General features: G+C 46.1%; 1 protein-coding gene and 1 long non-coding RNA gene across 7 annotated transcripts in view; one reads left to right on the forward strand and one right to left on the reverse strand.

Moving 5' to 3' along the window:
- Positions 1-18,548, forward strand: part of LOC137562944 (peptidyl-prolyl cis-trans isomerase-like) — a 54,416-nt gene that overhangs the window by 25,724 nt on the left and 10,144 nt on the right. For both annotated transcript variants that reach the window (XM_068274777.1, XM_068274778.1), the window contains one exon: positions 17,959-18,047. In XM_068274777.1, the coding sequence (XP_068130878.1) occupies positions 17,959-18,047 (89 nt within the window). The remainder of the gene's footprint in view (positions 1-17,958; positions 18,048-18,548) is intronic.
- Positions 15,603-18,548, reverse strand: part of LOC137562945 (uncharacterized) — a 197,026-nt gene continuing 194,080 nt past the window's right edge. For 4 of the 5 annotated variants that reach the window (XR_011030218.1, XR_011030220.1, XR_011030222.1 and 1 more), the window contains one exon: positions 17,357-18,085. This is a non-coding gene — a long non-coding RNA (uncharacterized lncRNA). Of the gene's footprint in view, positions 15,937-17,356; positions 18,086-18,548 lie in introns of those variants that run through there. The other variant, XR_011030219.1, reaches the window with a different exon arrangement.

An 18,548-nucleotide genomic window follows, 5' to 3' on the forward strand; every position in this document is an offset into this window, starting at 1 on the left:
GTCGGTCCCCCAGGAGTGCCTAACGCCGATTGGCATCAAGTCCTGGGGGAGGAGATTAGCGGGGATCACAGAGGCGCTAAGCGTTGATAATACTGGCAGATGCTGTTTACTCCTAACTGTTTTTGCCTGATGAAGCAGGTTTGTACCCCGCGAAACGCGTTGCACTTTATTTGGAGTATCCAATAAAATTGTTTTGACTGAAAATCCACAGTCGTATGTTCTGCTTGGACGAGGTAAGTCCACCACTACCTCCTCTATTACCAAGATGGGTTTTTAAGTTCTTTTAGTGTTTTTTATCCTGTTGGCGCCTCTGATATCCTATTACCGCTCCAAGAAAAGCCTGCCAGGCCGCTGTCACAGCTTGCAGGTCGTTAGAAGACAAAAAAACCCACATTATTTTGCTTTGTACAGCGCTGCGCAGTAGATTGGACGCGATCGGTCTTGGCTACTGAAGCCTGAATGGAGAGCAGCTACTGCGCATGCGCACACACCGATGAGAACTTTGGGGCTCCCAGTGCTGGATCCCCTCTACCGAGGAGGAAGGGGGAAATCTCTTTAGGATACAAAGGCCTCCCCTACTCTGAGGTAAGTAACCACCGGGGCAATTTTTTTCTTACAGGTACACTTTAAGAAAAAGGGCATATGGGATAATAGTAGGAGGCATTGGTGGGGGAAAAGACTACAATTAGATTGCTAGCCTACAGATTGTCAGTATTGGCAAAATGGAGGTAGATTGCCAATATAGGTAGCCTTACAAGTTCTCTCTCCCCCCCCTTAATTATAGGTAGCCTGGCCCCACCACCAGAGAGCTGAGAGCTAGGCAGTGAGTCACACCTCAGATCATCGGTAAGCCAGCCGCAGTAAAGAGATAGCCAGGCAAACGGAGCATGGTGATGGCGTGTATACTTCAAATACAGGAAGTGAGCAGTGATGTCACTTTCTGTATGTACGCCATCACTGTGCACCGGTCGCCTGGCTGTCTCTTCCCCACTGATCTAAGGTCTGAAGTATGCTGCAGAGAAGCACAGCAAGGAGCGAGGGAGGGGGAGTCAAACTTTGTGGAGGCAGGACAGGACCAGGACAAGTGGCAATAAAGTGGCAGGCAAATTTGGTATGTACCACCTTGCCAACAGCAAAGTACCACCGGTGGCACGCGTACCACAGATGCAAAGCCCAGGTCTAGAGAGATTAGCCTGTCTAATTAGGCCTTATCAACAAGTAAACAGCAAGTGTAAATTAGGGCTGTCAGGTGTGCCACTCTCTGCCATAGTTTGGGCTAATATGTAAACACAGGAGGTTAACCCTTTTGTGTTCCTAGTACACCAGAAAGTGAACACTGTAGTGGTTTTGTAAGATTTCTGTAAGGTGTAACAAAGAAATGTTTTTCTTTAAAGTTATTATGCTGCTGCTTATCTCCTTAGAGCAGAGAGGAAGCTCTGAGTTTAGGTCTGCTTTAAAATTTGACAGGACCAACAGGTTTTGGACTAGTCCATCTCCTCATGATGGAGTCCCAGGTCTCCTTTGTTTTCAAAAGCATTTGCTGAACGGCCATTGTTAAGTCTAACTGCCAAAATAGTGTGCAAGCGAGTAGGGAGGATGGCTGGTATCTTACTATTTTGGCAGTTAGACTTAGCAACTGCCATTTAGGAAATTCTTTTAAAAACAAAGAAAACCCTGAGATTCCCCAATGACGAGGTGGACTAGTCCAAAACATGTTGGTTCTGAAAGATTTTAACTGCTTACTTTTTTACTATAGTGGTCCTCTAAAAAGTGTGTGAAGGTCAGCTGCATTGCTGCGCTTATTACAGTAGTGTGTCTCAGACTCTCATGTGCTGAGCAGCAGTGTCTTCTGACAATGAACTGCTGCATGCATGTCTGTGCCAACACACTGCTGTCTCATTTCAAATAATACTGTAACGCAGAGCAAAAGACGTGCCATACATTTTTGTAAAGAGAAGTGGTTGGCACTCCAAAAAATTGGTACAGAAAGATCTGTAATTCATGCTGCAATTAATATAATCCAACGTTTCAAAGCAACAAAGTACCTCTTTATGAAGAAAAAGCAGTGCAAGTTCATCTGAAAAACAACTCAGCAACAATAAATCACCACAATGCACAATAAATAAATACATTTGAAGTAGCCCAAGAAAAAGAGTGTCACCATCGTGGAGGAACACAAGTACCAAGGACTAAGGTAGAGAATCTGTGGACAAGTTTCAAAGGTGGCTAAAAGTGCTGCTAGCCTGGAAAGAGAACCACTATGAAAGCTGAAACCAATAATTGGGTCATTAGACTGGGACCAAGAAAGGAAGATTAAAAAAAGCCAACATAGGCTTTTTCTTCCACTCCAGGGGCGTAACAATAGACCCTGCAAGGGATGCAGCTGCAGGGGGGCCCAGGAGCCACAGGGGGCCCTGTCCTGAGAGACTGGTGGCAAGGAGAGAGAAATCTTTCTGCTCTCTGCACAACTGTTCTAATAACTGCATCTGCTCAGCCATTGATAAGGAATCATACAAAGTTTTGCAGACAAAGATTTGTAGACAGTCCCTATTCAGTGTTCAGCAGGGTCTTGTGTACAGGGCTGCTATACCCCCAGCCTTCCTACCCCTGCCCAAGTGCTATGTCATCTAGTGATGCTTAAGGAGTCTGGGCACCGAAAGAAAGCACTTTCTGCTCTCTGCACAATTGTTCTAATGACTGGTGGGGGTGGGGTTTGGCGGGAGGAGGCCCCATTCAAAGTTTCACAGGGGAGCCCAGTGATTTCTAGTTACGCCCCTGTTCCACTCCCTCTTCACAGTTATGCATATCTGACACCTGTGACAGTTTCATCTGGTTATGGACTTTTTAGAGATTGGCCGTTTTAAATTGTGCAAATCATGATGCAAATCTAGCCCCAAAAAACATAAAATGTGGTGGCAAATCAACATGGAGGACCTCAAGGCTTGTGTTTGCAAAATAAATAAAATAGGAAAGGAAGAAGGAAACAGTTGGAAAAGGATAGTTGAAAAATGACAGTTGAAAACAACAGTTGAAATTTGGCAGTTGGAAAATGACAGTTTTAAAATGGCAGTTGAAAAATGACAGTTGGAGAATAACAGTTAAAAACAATTGAAATTTGGCATTTGGGAAATGACAGTTGGAAAATGACAGTTGAAAAACAGTTGAAAAATGACAGTTGGAAAATCATAGTTGGAAAATGGCAGTTGAAAAATGACAGTTGGAAAATGATAGTTAAAAACAGCAGTTGGAAATTGGCAGTTGGAAAATAGCAGTTGAAATTTGATAGTTGAAATTTGACAGTTGGAAAATGGCAGTTGGAAAATGTCAGTTGAGAAATGGCGGTTGGAAAATGGCAGTTGAAAAATGACAGTTAACATTTGGCAGTTCGAGAATTACAGTTAAAAACAACAGTTCAAATATGGCAGTTGGAAAATGACAGTTGGTAAATGGCAGTTGGAAAATGACAGTTAAAAACAAGTTGAAAAATGACAGTTGGAAAATGGCAGTTGGAAAATGACAGTTGGAAAATGGCAGTTGAAAAATGACAGTTGGAAATGGCAGTTGAAAAATGACAGTTGGAAATGGCAGTTGTAAAATGACAGTTGAAAATGGCAGTTGGAAAATCACAGTTGAAAAAATGACAGTTGGAAAATGGCAGTTGAAAAATGGCAGTAGGAAAATGACAGTTGGAAAATGGCAGTTGGAAATGGCAGTTGGAAAATGACAGTTGGAAAATGGCAGTTGAAAAATGACAGTTGGAAATGGCAGTTGGAAAATGACAGTTGGAAAATGGCAGTTGGAAAATGGCAGTTGAAAAATGACAGTTGAAAAATGACAGTTGGAAATGGCAGTTGAAAAATGACAGTTGGAAAATGGCAGTTGAAAAATGTCAGTTGGAAATGACAGTTGGAAATGACAGTTGGAAAATGACAGTTGAAATTTGGCAGTTGGAAAATGGCAGTTGGAAAATGGCAGTTGGGAAATGACAGTTGGAAAATGACAGTTGGAAAATGACAGTTGGAAAATGACAGTTGGAAATGGCAGTTGGAAAATGACAGGTGGAAAATGACAGTTGGAAATGGCAGTTGGAAAATGACAGTTGGAAAATGGCAGTTGAAAAATGACAGTTGAAAAATGACAGTTGGAAATGGCAGTTGAAAAATGACAGTTGGAAAATGGCAGTTGAAAAATGTCAGTTGGAAATGACAGTTGGAAATGACAGTTGGAAAATGACAGTTGAAATTTGGCAGTTGGAAAATGGCAGTTGGAAAATGGCAGTTGGGAAATGACAGTTGGAAAATGACAGTTGGAAAATGACAGTTGGAAATGGCAGTTGGAAAATGACAGGTGGAAATGGCAGTTGGAAAATGGCAGTTGGAAATAGCAGTTAGAAAATGGCAGTTGGAAAATGGCAGTTGGAAATGACAGTTGGAAATGGCAGTTGGAAAATGACAGTTGAAATTTGGCAGTTGGAAAATGACAGGCGGAAAATGGCAGTTGAAATTTGGCAGTTGAAAAATGACAGTTGGAAAATGGCCAGTCAGTTGCCCATAGACATTGCCTGATGAGTGCTAATGACTAAATAGAGTGCACCTGTGTGTAATCTAATGTCAGTACAAATACAGCTACTCTGTGATGGCATCAGAGGTTGTCTAAGAGAATATTGGGAGCAACAACACCATGAAGTCCAAAGAACACACCAGACAGGTCAGGGATAAAGTTATTGAGAAATTTAAAGCAGAGGCTACAAAAAGATTTCCAAAGCCTTGAACATCCCACGGAGCACTGTTCAAGCGATCATTCAGAAATGGAAGGAGTATGGCACAACTTTAAACCTACCAAGACAAGGCCGTCCACCTAAACTCACAGGCCGAACAAGGAGAGCGCTGATCAGAAATGCAGTCAAGAGGCCCATGGTGACTCTGGACGAGCTGCAAAGATCTACAGCTCAGGTGGGGGAATCTGTCTATAGGACAACTATTAGTTGTGCACTATACAAAGTTGGCCTTTATGGAAGAGTGGCAAGAAGAAACTCATTGTTAACAGAAAAGCATAAGAAGTCCCGTTTGCAGATTGCCACAAGCCATGGGGGGACACAGCAACCATGTGGAAGAAGGTGCTCTGGTCAGATGAGACCAAAATAGAACTTTTTGACCAAAATGCAAAATGTGTGGCAGAAAACTAACACTGCACATCACTCTGAACACACCATCCCCACTGTCAAATATGGTGGTGGCAGCATCATGCTCTGGGGGTGCTTCTCTTTAGCAGGGAAAGGGAAGCTGGTCATAGTTGATGGGAAGATGGATGGAGCCAAATACAGGGCAATCTTTGAAAAAAACCTCTAGGAGTCTGCAAAAGACTTGAGACTGGGGCGGAGGTTCACCTTCCAGCAGGACAATGACCCTAAACATAAAGCCAGGGCAACAATGGAATGGTTTAAAACAAAACAAATCTATGTGTTAGAATGGCCCAGTCAAAGTCCAGATCTAAATCCAATCGAGAATCTGTGGCAAGATCTGAAAACTGCTGTTCACAAACACTGTCCATCTAATCTGACTGAGCTGGAGCTGTTTTGCAAAGAAGAATGGGCAAGGATTTCAGTCTCTAGATGTGCAAAGCTGGTAGAGACATACCCTAAAAGACTGGCAGCTGTAATTGCAGCAAAAGGTGATTCTACAAAGTTTTGACTCAGGGGGCCGAATAATTACGCACACCCCACTTTGCAGTTATTTATTTGTAAAAAATGTTTGGAATTATGTATGATTTTCGTTCCACTTCTCATGTGTACACCACTTTGTACTGGTCTTCCACGTGGAATTCCAATAAAATTGATTCATTTTTGTGGCAATAATATGACAAAATGTGGAAAACTTCAAGGGGGCCGGATACTTTTGCAAACCACTGTATGTATATTATATATATATATATATATATATATATATATATATATATATATATATATATATATATATATATATATATATATATATATATACAGTGGTGTGAAAAACTATTTGCCCCTTCCTGATTTCTTATTATTTTGCATGTTTGTCACACTTAAATGTTCCTGCTCATCAAAAACCGTTAAAGGGACTCCGAGCTCACCCAAAAAAAGAAAGTTGTACTCACCAGGGGCTTTCTCCAGCCTAGTGCTGGTCGGGAGGTTCCACGCCGGCGTCCTGGCTCCTCTCCTTCTCCCCGCTCCCGAATGGCTGACAGGCCGCAGCCCGGGCGACACTCGGCAGAGTGTCGGGCTGCTCCTTCCGCGTATGACGCGGCTGACGTCACACGCTGGCCGCCTCGCGTCATCACGGCGGCCGGCGTGAAAGTACTGCGCATGCGCGATTAAAGCACTGGGCTGGAGAAAGCCCCTGGTGAGTACAACTTTCTTTTTTTGGGTGAGCTCGGAGTCCCTTTAACTATTAGTCCATGATAACATAATTGAACACAAAATGCAGTTTTAAGTGATGTTTTTTATTATTTAGTGAGAAAAAAACCTCAAAACCTACATGGCCCTGTGTGAAAAAGAAATTGCCCCCTGAACCTAATAACTGGTTGGGCCACCCTTAGCAGCAATAACTGCAATCAAGCGTTTGTGATAACTTGCAACAAGTCTTTTACAGCGCTCTGGAGGAATTTTGGCCCACTCATCTTCGCAGAATTGTTGTAATTCAGCTTTATTTGAGGGTTTTCTAGCATAAACCACCTTTTTAAGGTCATGCCACAACATCTCAATAGGATTCAGGTCAGGACTTTGACTAGGCCACTCCAAAGTCTTCATTTTGTTTTTCTTCAGCCATTCAGAAGTGGATTTGATGGTGTGTTTTGGGTCATTGTCCTGCTGCAGCACCCAAGATTGCTTCAGCTTGAGTTGACGAACAGATGGCCGGACATTCTCCTTCAGGATTTTTTGGTAGACAGTAGAATTCATGGTTCCATCTATCACAGCAAGCCTTCCAGGTCCTGAAGCAGCAAAACAACCCCAGACCATCACACTACCACTAGTGTTGGGCGAACACCTAGATGTTCGGGTTCGCGAACGTTCGCCGAACATCGCCGCGATGTTCGGGTGTTCGCGCCGAACTCCGAACATAATGGAAGTCAATGGGGACCCGAACTTTCGTGCTTTGTAAAGCTTCCTTACATGCTACATACCCCAAATTTGCAGGGTATGTGCACCTTGGGAGTGGGTACAACAGGAAAAAATTTTTTTGAAAAAGAGCTTATAGTTTTTGAGAAAATTGATTGTAAAGTTTCAAAGGAAAAACTGTCTTTTAAATGTGGAAAATGTCATGTTTCTTTGCACAGGTAACATGCTTTTTGTCGCCATGCAGTCATAAATGTAATACAGAGAAGAGGTTCCAGGAAAAGGGACCGGTAACGCTAACCCAGCACAAGCAGCAGAACACGTGATGGAACAGGAGGAGGCGCAGGAGGAGAAGGCCACGCTTTTTGAGACACAACATCCCAGGCCTTGCATGAGGACAAATAGCGTGCGGATATAGCAATGCTTTTTGCCGCCATGCAGTCATAAATGTAATAAAGATGAGAGGTTCAATAAACAGGGACCGGCAACGCTAACCCAGCAGCAGCAGCAGCAGCACACGTGATGGAACAGGAGGAGGCGCAGGAGGAGAAGGCCACGCTTTTTGAGACACAACATCCCAGGCCTTGCATGAGGACAAATAGCGTGCGGATATAGCAATGCTTTTTGCCGCCATGCAGTCATAAATGTAATAAAGATGAGAGGTTCAATAAACAGGGACCGGCAACGCTAACCCAGCAGCAGCAGCAGCAGCAGCAGCACACGTGATGGAACAGGAGGAGGCGCAGGAGGAGAAGGCCACGCTTTTTGAGACACAACATCCCAGGCCTTGCATGAGGACAAAAAGCGTGCGGATATAGCAATGCTTTTTGCCGCCATGCAGTCATAAATGTAATAAAGATGAGAGGTTCAATAAACAGGGACTGGAAACGCTAACCCAGCAGCAGCACACGTGATGGAACAGGAGGAGGCGCAGGAGGAGAAGGCCACGCTTTTTGAGACACAACATCCCAGGCCTTGCATGAGGACAAAAAGCGTGCGGATATAGCAATGCTTTTTGCCGCTATGCAGTCATAAATGTAATAAAGATGAGAGGTTCAATAAACAGGGACCGGCAACGCTAACCCAGTAGCTGCAGCAGCAGCACACGTGATGGAACAGGAGGAGGCGCAGGAGGAGAAGGCCACGCTTTTTGAGACGCAACCCAGGCCTTGCATGAGGACAAAAAGCGTGCAGATATAGCAATGCTTTTTGCCGCCATGCAGTCATAAATGTAATAAAGATGAGAGGTTCAATAAACAGGGACTGGAAACGCTAACCCAGCAGCAGCACACGTGATGGAACAGGAGGAGGCGCAGGAGGAGAAGGCCACGCTTTTTGAGACACAACATCCCAGGCCTTGCATGAGGACAAAAAGCGTGCGGATATAGCAATGCTTTTTGCCGCCATGCAGTCATAAATGTAATAAAGATGAGAGGTTCAATAAACAGGGATCGGCAACGCTAACCCAGCAGCAGCAGCAGCAGCACACGTGATGGAACAGGAGGAGGCGCAGGAGGAGAAGGCCATGCTTTTTGAGACACAACATCCCAGGCCTTGCATGAGGACAAAAAGCGTGTGGATATAGCAATGCCTTTTGCCGCCATGCAGTCATAAATGTAATAAAGATGAGAGGTTCAATAAACAGGGACCGGCAACGCTAACCCATCACAGATGGTCATTGTTCATGTTACTTGGTTGGGGTCCAGGAGTGTTGCATAGTCGTTTCCAATCCAGGATTGATTCATTTTAATTTGAGTCAGACGGTCTGCATTTTCTGTGGAGAGGCGGATACGCCGATCTGTGACGATGCCTCCGGCAGCACTGAAACAGCGTTCCGACATAACGCTGGCTGCCGGGCAAGCCAGCACCTCTATTGCGTACATTGCCAGTTCGTGCCAGGTGTCTAGCTTCGATACCCAATAGTTGAAGGGTGCAGATGGATTGTTCAACACAGCTACGCCATCTGACATGTAGTCCTTGACCATCTTCTGCAGGCGATCGGTGTTGGAGGTGGATCTGCACGCTTGCTGTTCTGTGGGCTGCTGCTGCATGGGTGTCAGAAAATTTTCCCACTCCAAGGACACTGCCGATACTATTCCCTTTTGGGCACTAGCTGCGGCTTGTGTTGTTTGCTGCCCTCCTGGTCGTCCTGGGTTTGCGGAAGTCAGTCTGTCGGCGTACAACTGGCTAGAGGAGGGGGAGGATGTCAATCTCCTCTCTAAAGTCTCCACAAGGGCCTGCTGGTATTCTTCCATTTTGACCTGTCTGACTCTTTCTTCAAGCAGTTTTGGAACATTGTGTTTGTACCGTGGATCCAGAAGGGTATAAACCCAGTAATTGGTGTTGTCCAGAATGCGCACAATGCGTGGGTCGCGTTCAATGCAGTCTAGCATGAATTGAGCTATGTGTGCTGCCAGAATCCTCATCATCCTCTTGTGAGCGTTGTGATAGTTGTTGTGATGCATCATAGTCGTCACCTTCTTCCTGGTCTGCTTCTGCTGACCATTCGCGCTGAATTGTGGAAGTCCAACGTGCACCGCTCTGGCCCTCGTCAGTGGTGGCAGGAAATTCCTGCTCCAACTCCAGCTGTTCCTCCTCCTCTTCTTCGTCATAGCTGCTGGGGCCAGCGTTTCCTGAGGCGGATGGCCTGATGTTGGTACCATCACGCTGATCGTTTTCTCCTTCAGATTCCCCCAGTTGCATCATGACAGCTGTTTCCTTGATTTTCAACATTGACCTCTTCAGTAAACACAGCAGTGGTATGGTAATGCTGACTGAAGAGTTGTCACTGCTCACAAGCAACGTGGATTGCTCAAAATTTTGGAGGACTTGGCAGAGGTCCAACATGTTGGCCCAATCGGATCCACAGAAGCTTGGCAGCTGTCCGGATGCGCCTCGGTACTGCGCCGTCATGTACTGGACCACTGCACTCTTCTTCTCGCAAAAGCGGGCTAGCATGTGCAGCGTAGAATTCCAGCGCGTAGGGACATCACACAGCAAGCGATGGTGGGGGAGATTGAAGCGCTCCTGCATCTTGGCGAGTGCCCCCGAAGCAGTACTGGAATTTCTACAATGTTTGGCCACTCGTCGCACCTTTAACAGAAGATCGGCCACGCCTGGGTATGTCCTCAGGAACCGCTGAACTACTAGGTTCATCACGCGCGCCAGGCAAGGGATGCGTGTCAGCTTAGCCAACCTTAAAGCGCGAATGAGATTACTCCCATTATCACACACAACCATGCCCGGTTTCAGGTCCAGCGGTGCCAGCCACAAATCCGTCTGTTCCTTTATTCCCTTCCAAATTTCCTCCCCTGTGTGCTGCTTATCCCCAAGGCAGATCAGCTTCAGCAACGCTTGCTGACGCATGCCAACAGCTGTGCTGCACTGCTTCCACGATCCTACTGCTGCTGGGTTAGCGTTTCCGGATGAGCTTTGAGATGCGTTGGAGGAGAAGGAGTCAGAGAGGTAGGTGCTGCTGTTGTTATCCAGTGGGAGGGACGGCGGTGCAGCTGTTTGCGGCGTGGGCAACACCCGCGCCGTAGCAGGTGAGGAATCGCTGCCAGGCTCTACAAGGTTCACCCAGTGCGCGGTAAGGGAGATGTATCGACCCTGGCCGAACGCTCTCGTCCAGGTGTCAGTGGTGAGGTGAACCTTGCAGGCAACGGCATTCTTAAAGCTTCGGGTTATTTTGCTGACCACGTGCTCATGCAACTCAGGCACTGCAGAGCGCGCAAAGTGGTAGCGGCTGGGAACCACGTAACGTGGGATGGCCACTGACATCATGCCCTTGAAGCTGTTTGTCTCCACCACTCGATATGGCAGCATTTCGCAGGCCAGAAGCTTGGCTATGCTGGCTCTTACTGCCACGGCCCGGGGGTCATTTGCTGGCAATTTCCTCTTGCGCTCAAACATCTCCGAGACAGACAACTGAACCGTAGGGCTGCACACTGAAGGGCTGTTGGTTGTTGTGTTTGATGAACACTGGGAGACCTAAAGAGCACTACTCCGGAAAGTGACAGTGTCAGCGTCGTCTGATGTTTGTGAATGTTGTGAACCACGCAATGGCTGGGCTACTGCTGCTGCTGAGGCGGGTCTGGTGGTGAGTCTGGTGACCCCAAGGGAGGCAGTGTTGCTGGTACCCTGTCCTGCTGCGTTTGCCCACAGAGTGGGATGTTTGGATAGCATGTGGCGGCTCATGCTGGTGGTGGAGAGGTTGTTAATACTTTTCCCCCTGCTCAGGCGGGTCTTGCATACCTTGCAAATCGCCATAGTACCATCCTCAGTGCAGTCTTCAAAGAAAGCCCAGACTTTGGAGCACCTGCCTTGCTGGCGATTTCTGTTTGCGCCTCTTTTGCCTCTCACTTGAACTTCCACGCTTGTGGTGCCTGAAATTGCGCGCCGCCTACCTTGTGGCACAAGGCGAACTCGTGCAGCAGTGGGTTCTTCAACAGACTCATCTGTGCTGCTGCTACGACGGCGATGTTCTCGTTCACAAACAAAATCTGGGTCTATGTCCACATTGTCCATACCCTCCTCTTCCATCTCCTCAAACTCGTCATATGTCATTGTGGGGGGCCGCCGCCGTGGAGTAGAGCTCCCCAGAACAACCTCTGCGCAGCTCACTCCAACGTCGTCTTCCAGATCTTGTCGGCCGACCTCCTGCAATTGCAACCCCTCCTGCCCAACTTGCTCTGGGATTTGGGTTTCAAAGTCCTCGGACTCGCCTTGTATTTCAGTGCGCGGTGCATTTCCCACAGTTAATGGTTGTGAATCCGGGCACAACATTTCTGGCTGTTCCTCCATTGACCTTTCAAAGGTGGAAGTTTGTTGGGCTGGGAATAGCTCCTGCGAATACCCCATTGTGTCCTGAGGTAATTCATCGGACTGGTTATCTGGCAGTTGTGTGCGTGGTGTCGCTGCCGGTTGTGTCAGCTTTGTGCCCACTGGCTCCTTGTAACTGGCTGAGGACTCGGACCTCGTGCGTGATGTGCTGGTGCTGCTTAACCTACTGCTGGACGCTTGAGAGGTCATCCAAGTAATTATCTGGTCCTGTTCTTTTGGATTTGTGAGGGTTGTTGTCCTGGACAACATGGGCGGTATTGAGTGGGTTTTCTTGGGTGCTCCCCTGTGGCCTGTACGTGAACCGTCAGGGGAAACACCTCTTCCCTTGCCCCTCCCTCTTTCACCGGATTTCTTCCTCATTTCACTTATCCTTAAAGTACACGCTGACTGGCAGCAGTACAGTGGCAGTACAGAAATGCTATACAGTGGTGGGTGAGCGGTGTACCACTATTCCCAGCAGCGACACAAAGCACAATGCTATACAGTGGCGGGTGAGCGGTGTACTACTGTTCCCAGCAGACACAGAGTGGCAGTAAACACAATAATGCTATATAGTGCTGGGTGAGCGGTGTACACAGAGTGGCAGTAAACACAATGCTATATAGTGTGGCTGAGCGAGGTACACAGAGTGGCAGTAAACACAATGCTATATAGTGTGGCTGAGCGAGCAGTGTACTACTGTTCCCAGCAGACACAGAGTGGCAGTAAACACAATGCTATATAGTGTGGCTGAGCGAGGTACACAGAGTGGCAGTAAACACAATGCTATATACTCTTTGGAGTCAGCACTGCCTATTTCCCTTCAGCAGGTTGCCATCCTTAAATCCAAACAGGATGGTCTGTATGTACACATTACAAGGAATGATTTTTTAAACATTTTCTAATGCATTGACATGTCATTTGCAGTAATATATTTTATAGTGAGACGTCACTATTTTTATGCATATTGTGGCATTATATGGTATGCTGGGTGTTTTTTATGAGTATTTTTATGAGTATTTCAGTAATTGACACTTAAAGAGAATCTGTATTGTTAAAATCGCACAAAAGTAAACATACCTGTGCGTTAGGGGACATCTCCTATTACCCTCTGTCACAATTTTGCAGCTCCTCGCCGCATTAAAAGTGGTTAAAAACAGTTTTAAAAAGTTTGTTTATAAACAAACAAAATGGCCACCAAAACAGGAAGTAGATTGATGTACAGTATGTCCACACATAGAAAATACATCCATACACAAGCAGGCTGTATACAGCCTTCCTTTTGAATCTCAAGAGATCATTTGTGTGTTTCTTTCCCCCTGCAGCTATCTTCCACTGAAGTGTCAGGCTGTTTCTTCCTGCAGAGTGCAGACAGCTCTGCCTGTATGTAATTCCTCTGTATGTGAAAGCCCAGCCAGCTCAGAGGACGATTTATCCAGCTTGTAAAAGATAAGAGAGAAGCTGCTCTAATCTAAATAATACACAGGCAGTGTGCAGAGAGAGGCCTGGATGGGGGAGATGCATCACAGAACCACAACACTGAAGAACTTGGCAGACTTCCAGACACAGGCTGACAAGTCTGACAAGAGAGAGATAAGTTGATTTATTACAGAGATGGTGATAGTAGAACGTGCTGCAGTAAGCCAGAACACATTAGAATAGCTTTTGGAACTTGTAGGATGATAAAAAAACAGGATGTAATTTTTGTTACGGAGTCTCTTTAAGTATACAGCACATTTTTTAGGCTCGTCCACTTCTCTGTACAGTCAAGTTACCCAGGTTTCACTGGGTTACGGCCGTTTTCTGGTGATCTAAACGGGCCATTTTTGAACCAGTGATTCCACATTGTGGTCTAGCATTGTGCTGTGGTGGATGAGCATTTAGATGTTATGCAAAGTATCTAATTGTTATGTATAGATTCATAGCCTATTAAATCTGAGTTTATTGAAAACCTAGGCGCAAGAGATTCTGTTATTACAATGCTATATAGTGTGGCTGAGCGATGTACACACAGTGGCAGTAAACACAATGCTATATAGTGTGGCTGAGCGAGCAGTGTACTACTGTTCCCAGCAGACACAGAGTGGCAGTAAACACAATGCTATATAGTGTGGCTGAGCGAGGTACACAGAGTGGCAGTAAACACAATGCTATATAGTGTGGCTGAGCGAGCAGTGTACTACTGTTCCCAGCAGACACAGAGTGGCAGTAAACACAATGCTATATAGTGTGGCTGAGCGAGGTACACAGAGTGGCAGTAAACACAATGCTATATAGTGTGGCTGAGCGAGCAGTGTACTACTGTTCCCAGCAGACACAGAGTGGCAGTAAACACAATGCTATATAGTGTGGCTGAGCGAGCAGTGTACTACTGTTCCCAGCAGACACAGAGTGGCAATAAACACAATGCTATATAGTGTGGCTGAGCGAGAAACAGAGTGGCAGTAAACACAATGCTATATAGTGTGGCTGAGCGAGCGGTGTACTACTGTTCCCAGCAGCGACACACAATGACTGGGGGGACCCTGGCTAGCGTGGCTGGAGCGCGAACTACCCTACCTGCCTACCCAAAGCTAAACCCACAGACAAATGGCGGAGATATGACGTGGTTCGGGTATTTATTTACCCGAACCACGTGACAGTTCGGCCAATCAGAGCGCGTTCGGGTCCGAACCACGTGACCCGTTCGGCCAATCACAGCGCTAGCCGAACGTTCGGGGAACGTTCGGCCATGCGCTCTTAGTTCGGCCATGTGGCCGAACGGTTTGGCCGAACACCATCAGGTGTTCGGCCGAACTCGAACATCACCCGAACAGGGTGATGTTCTGCAGAACCCAAACAGTGGCGAACACTGTTCGCCCAACACTAACTACCACCACCATATTTTACTATTGGTATGATGTTCTTTTGCTGAAATGCTGTGTTACTTCTACGCCAGATGTAACGGGACACGCACCTTCCAAAAAGTTCAACTTTTGTCTCGTCGGTCCACAAGGTATTTTCTCACAAGTCTTGGCAATCATTGAGATGTTTTTTTTAGCAAAATTGAGACGAGCCTTAATGTTCTTTTTGCTTAACCACCCTGGCGTTCTGATTAAATCGCCAGGGTGGCTGCGGGAGGGTTTTTTTTAAATAAAAAAAAAACTATTTCATGCAGCCAACTGAAAGTTGGCTGCATGAAAGCCCACTAGAGGGCGCTCCGGAGGCGATCTTCCGATCGCCTCCGGCGCCCAGAATAAACAAGGAAGGCCGCAATGAGCGGCCTTCCTTGTTTTGCTTATATCGTCGCCATAGCGACGAGCGGAGTGACGTCATCGACGTCAGCCGACGTCCTGACGTCAGCCGCCTCCGATCCAGCCCTTAGCGCTGGCCGGAACTTTTTGTTCCGGCTACGCTGGGCTCAGGCGGCTGGGGGGACCCTCTTTCGCCGCTGCCCGCGGCGAATCGCCGCAGAGCGGCGGCGATCAGGCAGCACACGCGGCTGGCAAAGTGCCGGCTGCGTGTGCTGCTTTTTATTTCATTAAAATCGGCCCAGCAGGGCCTGAGCGGCAGCCGCTGGCGGTGTTGGACGAGCTGAGCTCGTCCAGACCGCTCAGCTGGTTAAAAGTGGTTTGCGCCTTGGATATCTGCCATGCAGGCCGTTTTTGCCCAGTCCCTTTCTTATGGTGGAGTCGTGAACACTGACCTTAATTGAGGCAAGTGAGGCCTGCAGTTCTTTAGATGTTGTCCTGGGGTCTTTTGTGGCCTCTCGTATGAGTTTTCTCTGCGCTCTTGGGGTAATTTTGGTCGGCTGGCCACTCCTGGGAAGGTTTATCACTGTTCCATGTTTTTGCGATTTGTGGATAATGGCTCTCACTGTGGTTCGCTGGAGTCCCAAAGCTTTAGAAACGGCTTTATGACCTTTACCAGACTGATAGATCTCAATTACAGTACTTTTGTTCTAATTTGTTCCTGAATTTCTTTGGATCTTGGCATGATGTCTAGCTTTTGAGGTGCTTTTGGTCTACTTCTGTGTCAGATAGCTCCTATTAAAGAGAACCAGAGATGAAGCACCCTCATGTATTTTATTACATTTATCAGTGGGAACATGACAGTAAACACCTACCCTGCTTTTAGTTTCATTGTTATCTACTTAATTAGTCTATTAGCAACTGTGATAAGAATCCACCGACTATTCAGTCGAGGTTTGACCTGGAATCATTATAGCTGAGTCACTCTTCTGTGTAGTCTTTTCAAGCCCAAGCCTTCCCCTCTCCTGGCTTAGATTTCCTGCTTTGCATACTGAGAACTGTGATGATATGGGAGAGGCTGCTGCTCCTGAGAGAGAAGCTCTGTGGCTGTAATATGATCCCTGTGTGCTCTGTGTGCACTAGATACTGATAATAACGGCAGTTTCATTTCTATGAGAGAGACTTCCTACAGGCAGCTGTACATCATACCAAAATGAAAGCACATAGATGAAAGGCTGCGTTTAGCCTAGATAGCAGCATAGTCTCATATAGCCTAGACAGCACATCCAGAACAACTGATAACCCAGAAGGAGAAGGGATATGAGCCGGCGGCCATATTTGATTTTTCCTGGAGCAATAATGGATAAAAAACACTAAAAAAGGCACACCAGAGTGGCAAAATTATCAGGTAGAGCATTTATTCTTTACAAGCTATCAACTGATATGTTTAATTTGTGTGAAACGTTCATCTCTGGTTCCCTTTAAGTGATTTCTTGATTGAAACAGGCGTGGCAGTAATCAGGCCTGGGGGTAACTACAGAAATTGAACTCAGGTGTGATAAACCACAGTTAAGTTATTTTTTAACAAGGGGGGCAATCACTTTTTCACACAGGGCCATGTAGATTTGGAGTTTTTTTCCTCACTAAATAATAAAAACCATCATTTAAAACTGCATTTTGTGTTCAATTATGTTATCTTTGACTAATAGTTAATGGTTTTTGATGAGCAGAAACATTTAAGTGTGACAAACATGCAAAAGAATAAGAAATCAGGAAGGGGGCAAATAGTTTTTCACACCACTGTATATATAGTTCACACCTCAGATCATTGGTAAGCCAGCTGCAGTGAAGAGACAGCTAGGCAAACAGAGCACGGTGATGGCATGTATACTTGAAATACATGAAGTGAGCAGTGATGTCAGTTTCTGTATCTGCACTATCACTGTGCACCGGTCGCCTGGCTGTCTTTTCGGCACTGATCTGAGGTCTGAAGTATGCTGCAGAGCAGCACAGCAAGGAGCGAGGGAGGAGGAGCCAAACTTTGTAGAGGCAGGACAGGACCAGGACAAGTGGCATGCGGGCAATAAAGTGGCAGGCAAACCTGATGTGTACCTCCTGGCCAGCAGCAAAATACCACCAGTGGTACGTGTACCACAGGTTGAAAAGCCTTGCTCTAGAGTGCTTCAGAAAGCGATCACTCTCATAGGCTGGGTAGGGTAGGGGTAAGCCTGTGGTTCTCAACTGGTTAAAGTGTCCCTCCTTTTTTTATCTTAAAATGTTGGGAGGTATGATTTTATGTGTTACATAGTTAAGGAATGTTAAAGGGACACTTAAGTGAAAAAAAGCAATTTAACTTACCCGGTGCTTTTTTTAGCCACATGCAGTCGTCCTGTGCCCTTGCCGTCATTGCACGACCCTCCAGTCAGCCACAGCACAGTAGCTGCCCAGTAACGGCCAGTCTCTGGATACTGCACATGCATGGCCCACATCTCCTGATCGCACTCCCCGGGGCATGCATACAGCTGACAGAAGGGCGATGCAGCTGACCAGAGGATGGTGGAATGACGGCGAGGGCACTGAAAGACTGCAGGGGGCAGGGAGAAGTCGCAGGTAATTTAAACTGCACTCTTTTTCTCATGGTTTATTTTACATTATCTAGAAAATAGGCTATGTGTCACTCCTTTTGCTTGGCCAGAGCCAGAAGCTAACATAAGGAATCTTGGTTGTGGAGACCATGAATCCACATAGAACTAATTACTTCATTTAGACTTACTCGCATTTGTACTATCACTCCCATTATTCTTTTTATATTTGCAGAGAACTTCCTTAAATTATGTACCGGAGAGGTTGGCTATGGCTACAAGGGCTGTACTTTCCATCGCATCATCCCCAGCTTCATGTGCCAGGTCAGTCTTCAGATATCCTCAGATCCATGACATGTATCCTGCAGTGAAAAGCACAATAGTGGTGATATCTATACCATGTCAGGCTAAATGTAACGTCAGCGTTTCTTTCCTCCATAATTAACAACATCTCCATATAGTATCATACTACTTCTCCTTTGTTCTGAGTAATAACCTGAATCATTATTATGCCCCCTTGGATCTCCATATTCTGCCTATGGTTTTTCATGATATGCCCATTATTTCTCTGCGTTCTGCAATACACAAGTGGCTCCTGCTTGTATATGTTATTCCATCATCAATCATCCATAAACAAGTTATCCTCCATCTACATCCTTCATACCGTTGCTTTACCTATTGGCACATTGTTACCTTATTACAGTGTATATAACTATCCAGCCGTTGCCAATAATTGATGTACCGGTATGTGGATTATATAGCAGACTACAAAATGACAACAAAAGAGTCATTCTAATAATGATCGCTACATGCGGTTTGCAGTAA

This window comes from Hyperolius riggenbachi, chromosome 3, assembly GCF_040937935.1.
Source record: "Hyperolius riggenbachi isolate aHypRig1 chromosome 3, aHypRig1.pri, whole genome shotgun sequence".
NCBI classification, from domain to species: Eukaryota; Metazoa; Chordata; class Amphibia; order Anura; family Hyperoliidae; genus Hyperolius; species Hyperolius riggenbachi.